The sequence below is a fragment of the Elephas maximus genome, chromosome 6, assembly GCF_024166365.1.
Source record: "Elephas maximus indicus isolate mEleMax1 chromosome 6, mEleMax1 primary haplotype, whole genome shotgun sequence".
Lineage (NCBI taxonomy): Eukaryota > Metazoa > Chordata > Mammalia > Proboscidea > Elephantidae > Elephas > Elephas maximus.
This window is the reverse complement of record NC_064824.1, coordinates 133,259,223-133,274,442: the sequence shown is the minus strand read 5'-3', so window position 1 is coordinate 133,274,442 and position 15,220 is coordinate 133,259,223. Positions and strand designations below refer to the sequence as shown.

Sequence of the window (15,220 nt, the reverse complement as noted above, 5' to 3'; positions counted from 1 at the left end):
AGGTCTGGAAACCAGCCAGAGCATTCCTCCTGCTCCAGTGAACTGTGATTTCCATCCGGTGGAAGTGTGGCTCCCAAATTGCGTTAGGTATTAAATTCGGTTTTATCATTCCTGTTTTTAGAGTGGCGAAAATTGAAAACAAATCATTTGCTCTTTCAGTGTGTGCCAAGCAAGTTGCCCCACCTCAGGCTGTGGCCTTGGACAGGAACGAGAGACTCCAGCTTCTGGTTTACTTGTTGGTGAATGTCGCCAGGCCCCATACTTGCTTCCCTGCCCATCTCCCAAGTCCCACTTTGAGTCTGAGTAAAATACACTAAAAAAACAGAACTCCTTTTTTTTTTTTTTAATTTTTATTTTGGTGACAAGTTAGATCCTTGATGGTCACTGGATCTGTAAGACAAACAAGGACAGAGCCATTAGCTGGGATAATACTGCATGACCAGAGACCTCTGGTGGCTTTGCGTTTAACAGCCTCATGGGTGTGGGGTCAGCAGATATGTCATCGTAAGAGCCTTCTGCAGAAAAAGTAATGATTTAAGATTCAAAGACCTTCTATTCTTCATGTCCATTCTTCCTTGTAGCTGAACACAGCCACACACAGCCACGTGAGACTTTGTCTTTCCCTTCAGGCAGTAATGCTTATGCAAAGTGCCTGGCATACTAGCGCCTTCCCTGTTTGCTTTCCTGCCCCCAGCAGCTAAGATGGAGCCTCGTCACCAAAAGCTAGGCCATGGCAAAGAGTTTCACTACCTTCATTGCTCAAATGGAGCGGGGAAGAAGCCCTGTGCTCTTAGCCCATCAGCTGGTGGAGCGTGAGGGACAGGAAAGAAAATTCTAGAAGCATCTTTCCCCAGAGAGGAGCGTGCATTGCCACTGTCCTCAGATGGTTCTTCATTCTCTGGACAGAGCAAGACACCAAACGGCCCTTGTTTCCCTTCCACAGGGACTAAGAGCTAAGTCTATAAAGCTTAGGATGGCTCAGTGGTCCCCAAATTGTACCTCCCTCACACCCTCACACCCATTTCAGGGCACTCCTGATGGCTACAGCACTTCCCTGAACTCTAAGCCCTTAAGGTCTGTCCATTCAAGTTCATCCAGCACCCAGCTACCATATCACCCTTGAGAAATACTCTTGCCTGTCGTAGTTGTCCCTTTCCCTAATCCATTCTCACTTCTTCCTTGTTAGTAGGGGCCCCATTTTGTTAGGATGTGCCCCTCCTTTGCCTGGCCTTGTGCTGGAGGGAAGCTACCCCAGATCCAGCCCTTGGGGTGGAGTGTGGAGGTAATCTAAGAAAAACCCAAAAACCAAACCTGTTGCCATGCTTGATTCCAACTCATGGCAACCCTAAGGTTATGGAGAAGAGCTGCTCTGTAGGGTTTTCTTGGCTGTAATCTTTATGGAAACACATTGCCAGGCCTTTATTCTGCGGTGCCACTGGGTAGGTTTGAACTGCCAACCTTTAGGTTAGTTGTGGAACACAAACTATTTGTGTCACCCAGGGATCTTGGAAGTAGATCTAGACTGGTCTAATCTAACCCACTGCCATCGAGTCAATTCCAACTCATAGCGATCCTATAGGACAGGGTAGAACTGCCCCATAAGGTTTCCAAGGATGGTCTAATCTACTCCTGATAATTCAACTCCCTTTGCTAGTAATTTGTTTAAGAAGGGGCATGAGACCCAATTCGGGGACATGTCACATCAATGAGACACAGAGGGCAAATCTGCTGGGGGAGGGGGCTTCTGGGAAAAATTTCTTAACTCTTACGAAGAAAGGCAAGGAAGAGGTGGCCTTTTCCCTGCCTTGGCTGTGGGTGTATGAGGAGGTAATTCTGGGAACTCCTCCAGCCATCTTGCCCACAAGGGAAACTGGCCCGCCGTCTGCCAAGGGTGACAGAGCAGAAAGCTCCGACAGTCCTTAGTCCCTGTTGTCACTGTTGAATTCACCAGCCCTGGCACCCCCAACTGTTCCTGTGATATGAGATAACCTCCTTACACCATTTGGAATTAGGTTTTCTGTAATTCGAAGCCTCAAGTAGCCTGATTTATACACTTATCAAATCAAGTCTCAGTATGTCCAGTTGGCATCTGACAACCTTCTACCAACTCATACTTTCACTTTACAACCTTAATTCAAAAAGAGACATCAGAGTGTAGCCACTGGTAGGCACTTCCCAGCTTACAAAGCACCTTAACATACACTGACAACAAGGTCGGGGGGCAGGTAGGGAAATTTCATTGACTTTTTTTTTTTTTTTATCAAGCTAATGGAAACTCTGGTGATTGGTTATGAGCTACGGCTGCTAAGGGATTTTTCTTGGAGTGTGAACAATTTTTGTACTTGAAAGGGTTTTGCTGAGAGCTGTGATTGAAGATGGGGGAACATGAGCAAGAGAGACCAGAGGCAGGAAGTCGGGGAGCATGCTGGGGGGCCATGTAGCCAGGAGGAGATGGGGATGGAACCCCGCTCTACAGAAAAAGCTGGGTCCTGGCCCAGGGTGGGGACGTGCATATCTGTCCACTCTCAAGGGAACAGAAGGACAAAGAGGCAGGAAGCACCTGTGTCCTTAGGACCAGAGGTCACAGCCCTGCTTACCAGCCCCTCCCACCGAGAGACCTGGCCCTTTGTTCCTTTTCCCTAACTGTGGACACCACTTGCTGACCGGATCCTGCCTGTTCTCCTTACCTCTGGGACCTTACTGGAACCCTGCATGCTTGCCTAGCCCCAAAGGAGGCCCACAGAGGTGTCTTCGTGGGTACTTTCCTTCACTATCAGACTTCCAAAGTGCTGGCAACTTCCAGGCGTTGGTCCCACCCTCTTCTCTATCCCTGCTTTCTCTCCCTAAGTCAGCTCACGCAAGGCCTGTGGATTTAAATATCAGGTATTGCTAATGACTCCTACGTTTATACCTAAGGTCCCACCTTTCTGGTGAGCTCCATGTATCCTTTTGCCTACCTGACATCTCCATTTGGTTGTCTGCTGTTGCTAGGTGCCATAGAGTCAGCCCTGACCCATGGTGACCCCACGCACAATGGGATCAGACTGTGTGATCCATAGGGTTTTCATTGGCTAATACTTGGAAGTAGATTGCCAGGTCTTTCTTCCTAGTCTGTCTGAGTCTGGAAGCTCTGCTGAAACCTGTTTAGCATCCTAGCAACACGCAAGCCTCCACTGACAGACAGGTGGTAGCTGTGCATGAGGTGCACTGGCTGGGAATTGAACCTGGGTCTCCTGCACCAAAGGCGAGAATTCTACCACTAAGCCACCACTGTCCCCCATTTGTCTAACACCTCAATATTAACAACAAAACAGAACCTTTGATTTCCATCCCTTCCTGTAACTAGCTCCTCCTCTGGGACTGACATCTTAACCTTGGAGTTGGCCTTGAGTCTTCCCTTTCCCTCATCATTCCGACCAATCTATCAGCAAGATAGATTATTCTATACTACCTCCATGATATGCCTGTCCACTTCTCCTTCCAGAGCCATCCCCCTGGCCCAAGCCCCTTCTTCACCTGTCTAGACTAGAATAAGTGTCTCCTACCTGGTCTCCTGGCCTTCCCATCACCTGTGTGCCACTTCCCCCCACCTGCCCCAACCATTCTCTACCCAACAAGTGTTGTGATCGTTTTGAAATCTAAATCATCATCTTGAGAGACTCCCTGTGATGGGAGGATGAATGAGTTAATATGGTACAAAGCACCAAGAACAGTGGCCGACACATGGGAAGCTCTATATAAGGGTCTGCTATTGCCCTGCTTCAATGGCTTCCAGAACATAATGGAAACCCCAAAGCCCTGCCTGACCTGGCCCTTGCCTTCCCCTTTAGCACCATCTTGACCCCTCCCTCACCAAGATCCAGCCATACTGGCCCCTTCTCTGGCCCTCCCATATGTCAGGTTCCTTCCTGCCTCAGGGCCATTGTATCTGCTGTTCCCACTGCACAGAACACACTTCCCTCAGATTCTCACAGGCCTGGCTCCTCCTTCCCTAAGAGCTCAGCACAAATGCCACCTCCTCAGAGAGGCCTTCATGACCTATCTACCTAAGTAGCTTCCACTGCTTCTCGTACCTCCCCTGTCTGCCTGGCTGCTCTTTAACCGGCCAGTCATTATTTCCTTGGTAACCCTTACCAGAAATCAAAAAATCCTGTTTATTTCTTGATGTGGGAATTGCCTGTACCCACTAGAATGTGGGCTTGCTCAGGAGAGAAACCCTTGTCTGCTTTGGTAACTTCTGTAGCACACAGTAGGTGCTCAATACATAATGAATGAATGATTTAATAAACAGACACTTTCCCAAAAGGACTCTGCCTCTGGCCTGGGTCTCCATCTGAAAGAGCTCTCATTGTCCTTTGCCTGGGAACTGCCAGCCCAGATCCATACACTTTGCCAAATCTTCAACTCCCACCCAGCCTTGGCTGGCCGGTGGACATGGCTGTCCATCCGCACTGTGCCAGTACTCTTCCCAGCACCTGGCATGGGGCTGGGCGCACGGTCGGTGCCGAAACGAGACAGCTATGCCAATTCACTACATGGGTATGTGTGTGGGGTTGGGGAGTCGGGTGGGAGACACTAGGAGACTTGTGCCCAGGCCCCAATGTCTAAACTTCTGGAAGCCTCCCCTGTCCCCCAGTGGTGATGCCTTACTCAGACCCTCAGACTCCAGCATACAAGAGTGGTGTGGGGAGAGGACCCTGCAGCCTAGGCACTGTCAGAGAGGAGTCTGGAAGAAGCCGCTGACAGCCTCAGAACAGATTTTAAGCGCCAAAACCTTGAGCACCCAGGGAATGGAACCAAGGTCAAATCCTTGGCTTAAGGGAGCTACCCTAAGGGGGCAGAGGAGTTATTCCCCAGATGAGAACAAAGCTATGTTGAGGAGGTTCACAAGTCCCTGCGTGGTGCACACAGTTACCATGCTCAGCTGCTAACTGAAAGTTTGGAGGTTCAAGTCCACCCAGATGCACCTCAGAAGAAAGGCCTGGCGATCTCCTTCCAAAAAAATCAACCATTGAAAACCCTATGGAGCACAGTTCTACTCTGGACACATGGGGTCGCCCTGAGCTGCAGTTGACTTGACAGCAACTGGTATACCCGTAACTAGGATACTGCGTCAGTGGGGGTCAGGAGGGGGTCTAACTTGACAATCCTAATAATGGGTCTGGCATTGTCTGAGAGCCATGCTAGACAGACCCGGAGGTCAGGAGTGAGTCACTGTGCTCCCACTGGCCCTCGCTTTCCTTGAGAGGCTGGCGGGGCTTGGTCCATCTGTAAGGACCACCTCCTTTCAGAGAGGGGACAAATGTTTCCTCGGCCTTGTGCTATGGGGACAGTATGTCAGGGGGCTTAAGGACTACTTCTGGAAAGGGCAGTGGGTACAGAGGGGTGCACACACCTGGCGGACCAGGGGCCAGGGCTTGCTCACAAGAATTCAATGGTGTAGTAGGCAGCTCCCAGGGCTCCCAGAGCTACAGCAGCGGTCCCGAGAGCTTGGAGCGCGTGAATTGCGAGAGACTGAATGTTTTCTTCCAGACCTTCTGTAAAGCAAAGCAGAAAGCCCATCAGGCCTGAGTGCTTGTTCTCTGGTCAGGGGAAAGCTGGAATTGTGGGGTCCCCATGGGGTTGCAGGGACACCCATCTCCTCCACCCATCCTCCTTAAGGGAGTACTTTCACTCTTACCACCCCTATTGACAAACTCCGACCACAAGACCCCCAGGATCTGAATGAGCTAGCTGGGGTACAGCGTGCCTAGACACTCTGAGGGGGGACAAGTTATGAAAGTGGTGAGGCCCTGAGCAGCCACTGTGTGCCAGGCCCTGTGTTGGACCCCTCACAACAACCCTGTGAGGTAGGTCCTACCGTCCGACTCCAGAGATGAGGAGCCTGAGGGACTAATGTATGACGCCCACCACACAGGCCAGGGAAATCCATGACTGTGTCAGTAACTGGGAGGAAAGCATTTGGAAAAAAAAAAAAAAAAAAAGCCATATCCATTTTGACAAAAATCCTATGAGAGTAGGGATTCTCATTTGATGGGGCTATGTATTTAAAACCAAATGCCAACATTACACTCCACTGAGAAACGTAAAGGCTTTGGAGGCAGGTGCTTCAATTTGAACAGAAATAAGACTACATGTCTTATCTCTATCCCTTCCTCCTCACTTGCCCAATTCTGAGCCTTGCTTTTGCAGTTTTCCTCCACCTAAAAGTGTTCTCTCTTTTTAGGCCATAGAGGACCCCAGGATCCTTTTAGGCTGAGTTCAAGCACCATCGTTGATGCAAAGTCTACCTGCAAGCCCATTCGGAAGCAGGGCTTCAAGTTGGTTCGTGGTGGCTTGAACCCCTGCTCAGAATTGGCATTTCCTTCCACCCCAGATATACTGAATCTACAGTTTAACAAGATCCCCAGGTGATTCTTAGGTATAATGAACTCTGAGAACCACTGCTTTCCTAGTGATTCTCAGAACTGATCCCTAACCATCAGCATAAGCATCACCTGGGAACTTGTTAGAAATGCAAATTCTCAGCAGGGGTTTGAACCCAAATGAACCGGTTCAAAGACCCCTGTTCAGAAGTGTCCACTCTCTTTTTCTGAAAGTCTTTGACCAGCTCCTATAGGACACATATCATTTTCTGCTCTTCGTCTTAGTTTCTCATGTACACGTCTTAACTGACCTTGTAGCCTATCAGATTTTAAGGGTAAATGTGTCCTGTTCTGGTTTCCCTCATAGTGCCTCACCTAGTATCCTATTCAGAGTGGGTGGGAGGAACGAGTTAAAGTCAGTAATGGTGAGGGCAGGCGGCCCTTCCTTGATGGGATGTACTCGGTAATAAGAGTATTTGGGTGACTTCCTAGGTAATGGACCATTTTTGACTCTGGCCACATCCCGGTGTCTGTTTGCTTCTCTTCATATATGTGAGAGAGAGGGCACTTGGTGGGGGAGAGGCAGGGAAGAAGAGGAGGATGAGGATGGGGAGAAAGGGTGGGTTCTGCTCCTGGGTTAGGAGTATGAGATCCCAAGTGGAAGGGCCTCCTCTGTGGAGATTTGTGAGGCTCTGAGTACTGTGGAGCTGCTTCAGGGTCCGGATGAGTTGGGGAGCTCAGAACTGGAGCTAAGCAGAGACCCTGCTTCATCTTTGCACAAGACCTAGCACCACTGAAGAGCAGAGTGACATCTGTCTGTTTTCTGGCCTAGACAGGGGCCTTCTCAGGAAGGCCAACGGCAGCCACTGGTGGCTTTGTGGAAGAGGAAAAGAAGGGCAGATACTGTAGATGACATGATGGGGGCTTCCACAGGCCTCCTGGAAATGGCCTGAGAAACCCTGAAGGAGTGGAGGACTCGCTATGACGCAGAGCGGGCATGGGCGTTATAATGGCTTTTTAACACTAGACTCAGGGGAAGTCATACAGGTCAAGAGTCCGAAGCCCTCAGCCATGGTGTGCTCTGTGGAAGGAGGCAAATGGCCAAACAGGGCATCCAATCACAAAGCTCCTGAGAGAGAATTTTTCAAGGGCCGTGAAGGAGGGTGCTCTGAAGAAAGGAGGAGCTCCTATGGAGAAGAGAAATTAGAAACCCCTAAAAGAAGCGATTCCCAAGTAAGGAAGACAATTAGCACCTCTCTGTGCAGGTGGGGCACCCTGGGCGGTGGGTCCTTGTCAGAAAAGGCTCTGCCTCCCAAACTCCAGGATGCAGCCCCCTCTGAACAAAGGCTTTCCTTCTGGGCTTGGGGTTCCCAGGAGGAAGTTGCACATGACTGTTCATAAGGTGGAAATGTACACCCTGAGGCTCCAGCCCCCCACATGCTTGGAACCTGTAGAAAGTGAGGAGGCTTGGGATTCCTCTCCCCGGGAGGAGATGCCAGTCCCGAGGCATCAGGACATCGAAGATGCGGCTGTGGCACTGCCCCAGACGACGCCAGCAAGCAAAGCTGCCTGGGCAGGGGACGCAGAAGCAGGTGTGCGGGCCCACATGGGTCAGAGGCCCTGGGTGGACAGAAAAGGAGAGAGATGAGCGGCCACCTGGCTCCCAGAGGCTCTAGGGGAGAGCCAGGAAGACAGACAGGGAAGGCTGAGGCGTTGTAATGATAGGACTAACGGGGCAACCCTGGACTCGTTAAAGGAACCATCAAGGACTCAAGGAAGGCAGGTCTCCAACAAAATGTTCTCTTAACGAACAGTAGAGAGGACTGACTGGGAAAATGGTGGTTCTGTGGGGCTGGAGCTACCTGGGAAGACGAAGAACGTAATAGCTTACTCGTGTCTGGTGCTCATCATCCACGTCACTATCAATCTCATTTAACTGTCAGAACGATCCTGTGAAGTAAGCTATTATTCTCACTTTACAAATAAGGAAACTGAGGCTCAAAGACTAAGGGGTGTGGTGCAAACGATTAAACTCTTGGCCGCTAACTGAAAGACTGGAGCTTCAAGTCCACCCAGGAGGAAGAAAGACCTGGTGATCTGCTCCTGAAAGACCATGGCCACTGAAAACGCTATGGAACATAGTTCTACTCTGACAGACATGGGGGTCACCACGACTCAGGAATCGACTGGATGACAACCGTTTTTTTGTTGTTATTTGCTTCCCTTACAGCAAGCAGACTGCCAAAGTAGACTTCATCTCAGGATTTCTCACTCTCAGTTCATGGCTCTTCCCACAGAATTCACAGGAAGTGACGTAGCAGGTGACAGCTTATCCCATGAGACGCCACCCTGGGAGTCCTAAAATTGTTTCAGGGCTGCCTTGTTCCATTTATCCAGTGTTCTTTGATTCACCCAGAAGACAAGCACTGCTCTAGTTTATATACCTTGAAATACTTCCTCAAACCTATCTCCCATGTGGCTCAGTGGTTAAGCATTTGGCTGCTAACGAAAATGTTGGCAGTTTGAATCCACCAGCCACTCCTTGGGAACCCTATGGGGCAGTACTGCTCCATCCTATAGGGTGATTATGAACTGGAATCAACTCAGCCCCAACAGGTTTGGTTTTTGGTTTCTGGAATCAATTCAAGCAGAGAACTGGGAGATGGTGCCATCTCCTGTTAGGCAAGGGGATTTTGGCCAGATAATTCTCTCCTTATGCAGCTATTTCTGTCCTGGATCCTCGATGGAACTACAGATTCTTCCAGCTCTAAGCTCTGTGAGGGAGTCCCTGGGTGGTGTGCTCAGCTGCTAATTGAAAGGTTGGAGGTCTGAGTCCATCCAGAGGCACCTTGGAAGAAAGGCCTGGTGATCTATGTCTGAAAAATCAGCATTGAGAACCCTACGGAGCCCACTTCTACTCTCATGACTTGGAATCGACTCAGTGGCAACCGTTCCCCTCTCCCCCAGTTCCTCAAGGTGTAAAGCTGGGTTATTGATTGGAGATCTTTTTTAATGTAGGCATTTATAGTTCTCTTTGAGCACTGCCTTCACTGTATCTTATAAGTTTTGATATGTCGTGCTTTCGTTTTCATTCATCTTCAAGTATTTTCTAATCTCCATGTGGTTTCTTCTTTGACCTACTGGCTGTTTAATAGTGAGTTGTTTAATTTCCACGTATTTGTGAAATATTCAGTTTTCCTTTCGTTCTGGATTTCTGGTCTTATGCCACCGTGGTTGGAGAAGACACTTCATATGATTTCAATAGTTTAAAACTTATCGAGACTTGTTTTGTGACTTAACATTTGGTCTCTCCTCGAAAATAATCCATGTCCGCTGGAAAAGAATGGGTATTGTGCTGTTGTTCAGTGGGTGTTTTCTGCATGTCTGTTACATCTGGTTGGCTGATAGTGTCGTAGAAGCCTCTCTTTTTATTGATCTTCTTAATAAATATTCTACCCATTATTGAAAATGGTGTCTTGAAGTCTCCAACTATTACCATAAAACTTTCTTTTAAAAAAAATTTTTGTATTGTGCTTTAGGTGAAACTTTATACCATAAATTAATTTCTCATTCAAAAATTTATACAAATTGTCTTGTGACATTGGTTACAATCTCTGCAATATGTCAGCACTGTCCCCCTTTCCCCTATACCCTGAGTTTCCCGTGTACATTTGTCCAGTTTTCCTGTCCCTTCCTGCCTTCTTGTCTTTGCTTTTGGGCAGGTATTGTCCATTTGGTCTTGTAAACTTGACTGAACTAAGAAGCACGTTCCTCGTGTGTGTTATTGTTTGTTTTATAGGCCTGTCTAATCTTTGGCTGAAAGGTGGACTTTGGGAGCAGCTTCAGTTCTGAGTAAGCAGGGTGTCCAGGGGCCATAGTCTTGGGGGTTCCTCCAGTCTCTGTCAGACCAGTAAATCTGGTCTTTTTTTGTGAATTTGAATTTTCTTCTACATTTTTCTTCCACTCTGCCCAGGACCCTCTATTGTGATCCCTGTCAGAGTGGATGGGGATGGTAGCCAGGCACCATCTAGTTCTTCTGGGCTCAGGCTGGTGGAGGCTGTGGTTCGTGTGGTCCATTAATCCTTTGGGTTAATATTTTCCTTACATCTTTGGTTTTTTTAATTCTCCTTTGCTCCAGATGGGATGTGTCTTAGATGGCCACTCTCAAGCTTTTAAGACCCCAGACAGTACTCAACAACGTAGGATCTAGAACGTTTTTTATGAACTATGTTATGCCAATTGAGACTATGGTCCCCAGTCCTCAGCCCCTGTAACTTGGTCCCTCAAGGTATTTGACTGTGATTAGGCAGCATCTATGACTTTTCCAGAAACCCTGGTGGCATATGGTTAAGTGCTACGGCTGCTAACCAAAGGGTCGGCAGTTCGAATCTGCCAGGTGCTCCTTGGAAACTCTATGGGGCAGTTCTACTCTGTCCTGTAGTGTCGCTATGAGTTGGAATCGACTCGACGGCACTGGGTGAGTATGACTTTTCCTGAGTCAAGGCAACCGGTTTTTTAAGCTCCACGAAACCAGTGGCCAACCCAGCAGATTTGGCATACTTCCTGCTTAGACCTGCCCTTGCCAGGTGCTTTTCTTACAATGTAGAAGGAAGGTTTTTTTTTTTAATCGTACTTTAGGTTTACAGAACAAACTAGTTTCTCATTAAACAGTACACATATTATTTTATGACATTGGTTAACAACCCCACAACACGTCAACACTCTCCCTTCTCGACGTTGGGTTCCCTGTTACCAGCTTTCCTGTTCCTTCCTGCCTTCTAGTCCTTGCCCCTGGGCAGGTGTGCTCTTTTAGGGAAGGAGAGGGTTTTAAAGGCAAGAGTTTCCTTTAAATTAAATTAAAAAAAAGATGAGATACTATTCGCATACCCCAATGCAGCCTTTTAAAGTGTACATTTCAGCATTTTTAGTATATTCACAAAGTTATGCAGCCACCACGTATTTCACATGTTCATCACTCCAAAAAGAAACTCTGTACCCAGTAAGCAGTCATTCCCTACACCCAGCTCTAGGCAACCACTAACCTTACTTTCTGTCTCTATTCATTTGCCTGTTCTGGACACTTCACATAAACAGAATCATGTAACATGTGTGTTTTTGGTAACTGGCTTCTTTCACTCAGCATAATGTGTTTCAGGTTCCCCTAGGTCGCAGCAAGCATCAGTACTTCATTTCTTTTTATTGCCAAGTAGCGTTCCACTGTATGGATTCCAACCAGTTACCATAGGGCTACTCGGACTCATGGCGACTCCATGTGCTGCAGTGCAGAACTGTGCTGCTTGGGGTTTTCAAGGTCATCAGGCAGATGACCAGACCTTTCTTCCAAGGTGCCCCTGGGTGGGTTTGAACCACCAACTTTTCAGTTAGTAGCTGGGTGCTTAGCCATTTGTGCCATCCAAGGACTCCCAATGTACGGAGAGACCACATTTTGTTTATCTATTCATCAGCCGATGAACATTTGGGTTGTTTCTACTTTTTGGGTATTTTTGAATAATGCTAATATGAACATTCTGGCACAAGTTTTTGTGTGGGGGTGCGTCTTCACTTCTCTTGGGGTGTATACCTAGGAGTGGAATTACTAGGTCACATGGTAGCTCTAAGGAGCCCTGGTGGCATAATGGTTAAGCGTTTGGCTGCTAACCAAAAGATTAGCAGTTTGAACCCACCCAGCGGCTCCATAGGAGGAAGACCTGGCAATCTGCTGCCATAAAGATTACAGCCAAAAAAAAACGCTATGGGAAGCTCACTCTGTCACGTGGGGTCACTATGAGTCAGAATTGACTCTACGGCACCCAACAACAGCAGACATGCCAGACTGTTTTCCAAAGTGGCTGTGTTATTGTAAAATTTCCACCAGTTGTGTATGAGGGTTCCCATCTATCCACATCCTTGCCAACACTTCTTGCGGAAGACGAATGGAGTCCTTCATTTCCAGGCCTTCCTCCTTTTTCTCCAACATTCCGTTCTACTCCGGCTCAAAGGGGGAAAAGTCCTTTGGCAGAGGAAGAGGTGCGGGGGTTCACGGGAACCCCTAATGAGCCACTGTTTCTTGCTTTGCCTCTTCAATAAGCCGAACATGGTTAGTTTTCACCTCTGTACTCTTCTCCAGGGGGTGACAGCCACATGCATTCATTAAATAATTCACTTTCTACAGATACCATTTCTGAAGGCTGTAACCCAGAAATGCTTATCTCAGCAGTAGATGATCATAGTATATAAAATATGTAATACATAACACTCAAAACCGTTACCGTGTGTCAAGAAGGAATTGATTCCCAGGCACAGAATTACTACAATCACAGTGATGTCTTGGGTTTAGCACTTGCATCTCCCACTTATTTTATGCTCACGCCATCCCAGAGGGAGATGCCGTGGCCCAGGGACTGTGGCTGGTGCAGGGCCACCCAGCCACAGGCACTGGCTCACGGTGGATCCAGGAGAAGCCCAGGGAAGGATGTTCTTCCTCTCGGGAAGACCACCAGACCTCTCAGGTTCTGAAGGTCTGGGCCTGGCTAAGAGCAAGGATGCTGAAGTCAGGATAGACCAAGTTCCCCTCTCAGCGCTACTCTTCTGAGCAAGTTGTTTGACTTCTCTGAGTCTCAGTTTCCACATCTATAAAATAGAGATGGTAACAAACTTGTTTCTGCTGAGTCCATTCTGACTCATAGTGACCCTATAGGACAGAGTAGAGCTGCCACATAGGATTTCCAAGGCTGTAAATCTTTGTGGAAGACTGCCACATCTTTCTCTGTGCAGCGGCTGGTGGGTTTGAACTGCCGACCTTCCGGGTAGCAGCCAAGCGCTTAACCACTGCATCACCAGGGCTTCTTGAAGATGATAATAGTACTTCCTTTATAGGATTGCTAAATGAGAAGAATAACATAGACAGCTTAGCTGAATGCTCAGTACATAATAAACGCTGGGTGATAAATGTTAGCTATTGCTATTGTTAATAATAGTCACCAGTCCACCTTCTGGACACCATCTGAATTCCCTCTACACCATCTGGTGCTTGTTCACAGTCTGCTTGGCTACCCACGAAGTTGGGGAACCACTTTTCCCAGACAGCCATTCCATTTTCAGAAAGAGCTAAGTGTTGGAAAGTTTTTTTTCATGTTGAGCAGAAATCTGCCTGCCTGTAGTGTCTGATAGAGGTAGGATTGTCCGAGGTAGCTCATGAAAACACGGGACACTCAGTTAAATTTGAATTTCAGATAAACAACCAGTAAGTTTTCCGATGTTGCAGGGGACGTGGTAAAAAATAACATTTGTTGGGATTCAGATATAACTGTTGTTCTGTATTTTATCTGGCAACCCTATCCACGAGCCCTTAGTCAGACCTCTGGGGACAGCACAGAACAAGTCTACTCACACCTGCCCCTGACGGACAGACATCCTTCAGTTAACTCACAGACGCAAAATGGTCCTTGCCTCTCCCCTGTTCCCTCATCCCCCAACAGACCGGGCTGTTTTCTTTGGGCTACTTTGTTAGCCATCTTTTTCAGCTCACGAAGATAGCCTGACGAAAACAGAATAAAGCACTATGACCACCTCCTTTGCTCTAAACCATATACTCCTATTAATGCATCCTTGCTTTTAATTTTTTTTAGCAGCCACATGGCACTGCTGATTTTTAACGAGCTAGTCTTACCATGGAGCCAAGTTAAATACTAATATGTACATGCAGCTGCCTTCTTCAATAACTCTGAGGGTGGGGAGGAATGACAGAGGCCAGGGATCCTGACCTCTTACGTAAAAACAAAAACCCTCACACTCCACAAGCACATTTCTGGAATACTCTTAACCATGCATCACTACCCTACAAGAACCAGTCTCTGGGGTGGCCCTGGACTCCGTCACAGGAAGGCTACACCTGCTTAAGCTAGAAGGCAGCCCACCTGGCTTCCCGGATGGAGAGGCAACTTTTGTGCTGTTGTCCAAAGGTAAAAGGCACTGAGTGGGGTGGCTGATCTCGGGAGCTGGAAGAGCGTTGGACTCAGGATTCTGAGGGCAGGACTCTGAGCTGGTAGGCTGTGAGTTGGTGTCCGAGCTAGCATGCGGCGGGGTGGATTCTGAGCTGGGCGGCTGTGGCGCAGAGTCGTAGCTGGGATGCTGCGGTGGGGTGGACTCGGAGCTGGGATGCTGTGAGGTGGAACCACGGCGTCTGGTATCTGACTTCTTCCTCTTGCCCTTCTTCATGATGGCTCTAAATGTGGACCTACATGGGACCGCCTAATCTCCTGGCTCCCTCCTAGAGGGGCCGCCCGCCCTCTGCCCTAGGGGGGAAGGCTCTGGCCTCCCTAGACCCGGGCCCTACAGAGAGCAGTCACTCTTAGTCCTCCTGTGAGGTCACAAACGCTGGGTGGCTCCTATGCCAGGCCTCTGGGGACAGACTTCTCTGCACACATCACCTGGGTCCTTCTTCCTCCCAAGCTGCTGTGATAGGCAGAGGGCAGCCACTGCCACCTTGCCCCTCCCAGATCTGGGGTGACAGGCCAGGCCTCTTTCCTCCCCTGATTCTGCAGCTGGAATGCCCACCTGCAGGCACTTCTATGGTTTTATCTGTTTCCCTCCAGGACACTCTGGATGTGGTATTGACTCTGTCACTGGTCCCTACATACAACAAAATCTACGTTCACCGTGTACTTTGTGAGATTTAGGTAAATTTCCTGAAGATTTGGGGGCCCGTGGAAGGGCTCACCTTCTATAGCCTTCTATTATCTGGGCTGTTTCCTTCCCCCAGAAAGGTTTTCCTGTGCTAAGCAGTTTCCTCTTTCCTCCAACACCTGGACAATCCCCCCCTTCTGGTTGGGGAGTTTTTTTTGGGGGGGGGTGTC

General features: G+C 48.5%; 1 protein-coding gene across 1 annotated transcript; it reads right to left on the bottom strand.

Annotated features, from left to right (window-relative positions):
- Positions 1-358: 358 nt before the first annotated feature.
- On the bottom strand, positions 359-14,582 carry SPATA3 (spermatogenesis associated 3). Its single transcript, XM_049888852.1, has 4 exons — positions 14,282-14,582; positions 7,814-7,985; positions 5,396-5,537; positions 359-390 (listed from the first exon to the last, which is right to left on the bottom strand). The coding sequence occupies exons 1-3, from the start codon at positions 14,580-14,582 to the stop codon at positions 5,432-5,434; spliced, it is 579 nt and encodes a 192-aa protein (XP_049744809.1). The 3' UTR covers positions 359-390; positions 5,396-5,431.
- Positions 14,583-15,220: the final 638 nt, after the last annotated feature.

Excerpts from the sequence above, each read along its gene's own strand:
- SPATA3 (XM_049888852.1), bottom strand. The coding sequence starts at position 14,582 with ATGAAGAAGGGCAAGAGGAAGAAGTCAGATACCAGACGCCGTGGTTCC. Across the intron at positions 7,986-14,281 it reads CTCTCCATCCGGGAAGCCAG|GGCCTCTGACCCATGTGGGC; the intron begins GTGGGCTGCCTT and ends CTGTCCACCCAG. Across the intron at positions 5,538-7,813 it reads AGCCTCCTCACTTTCTACAG|AAGGTCTGGAAGAAAACATT; the intron begins GTTCCAAGCATG and ends TTTGCTTTACAG.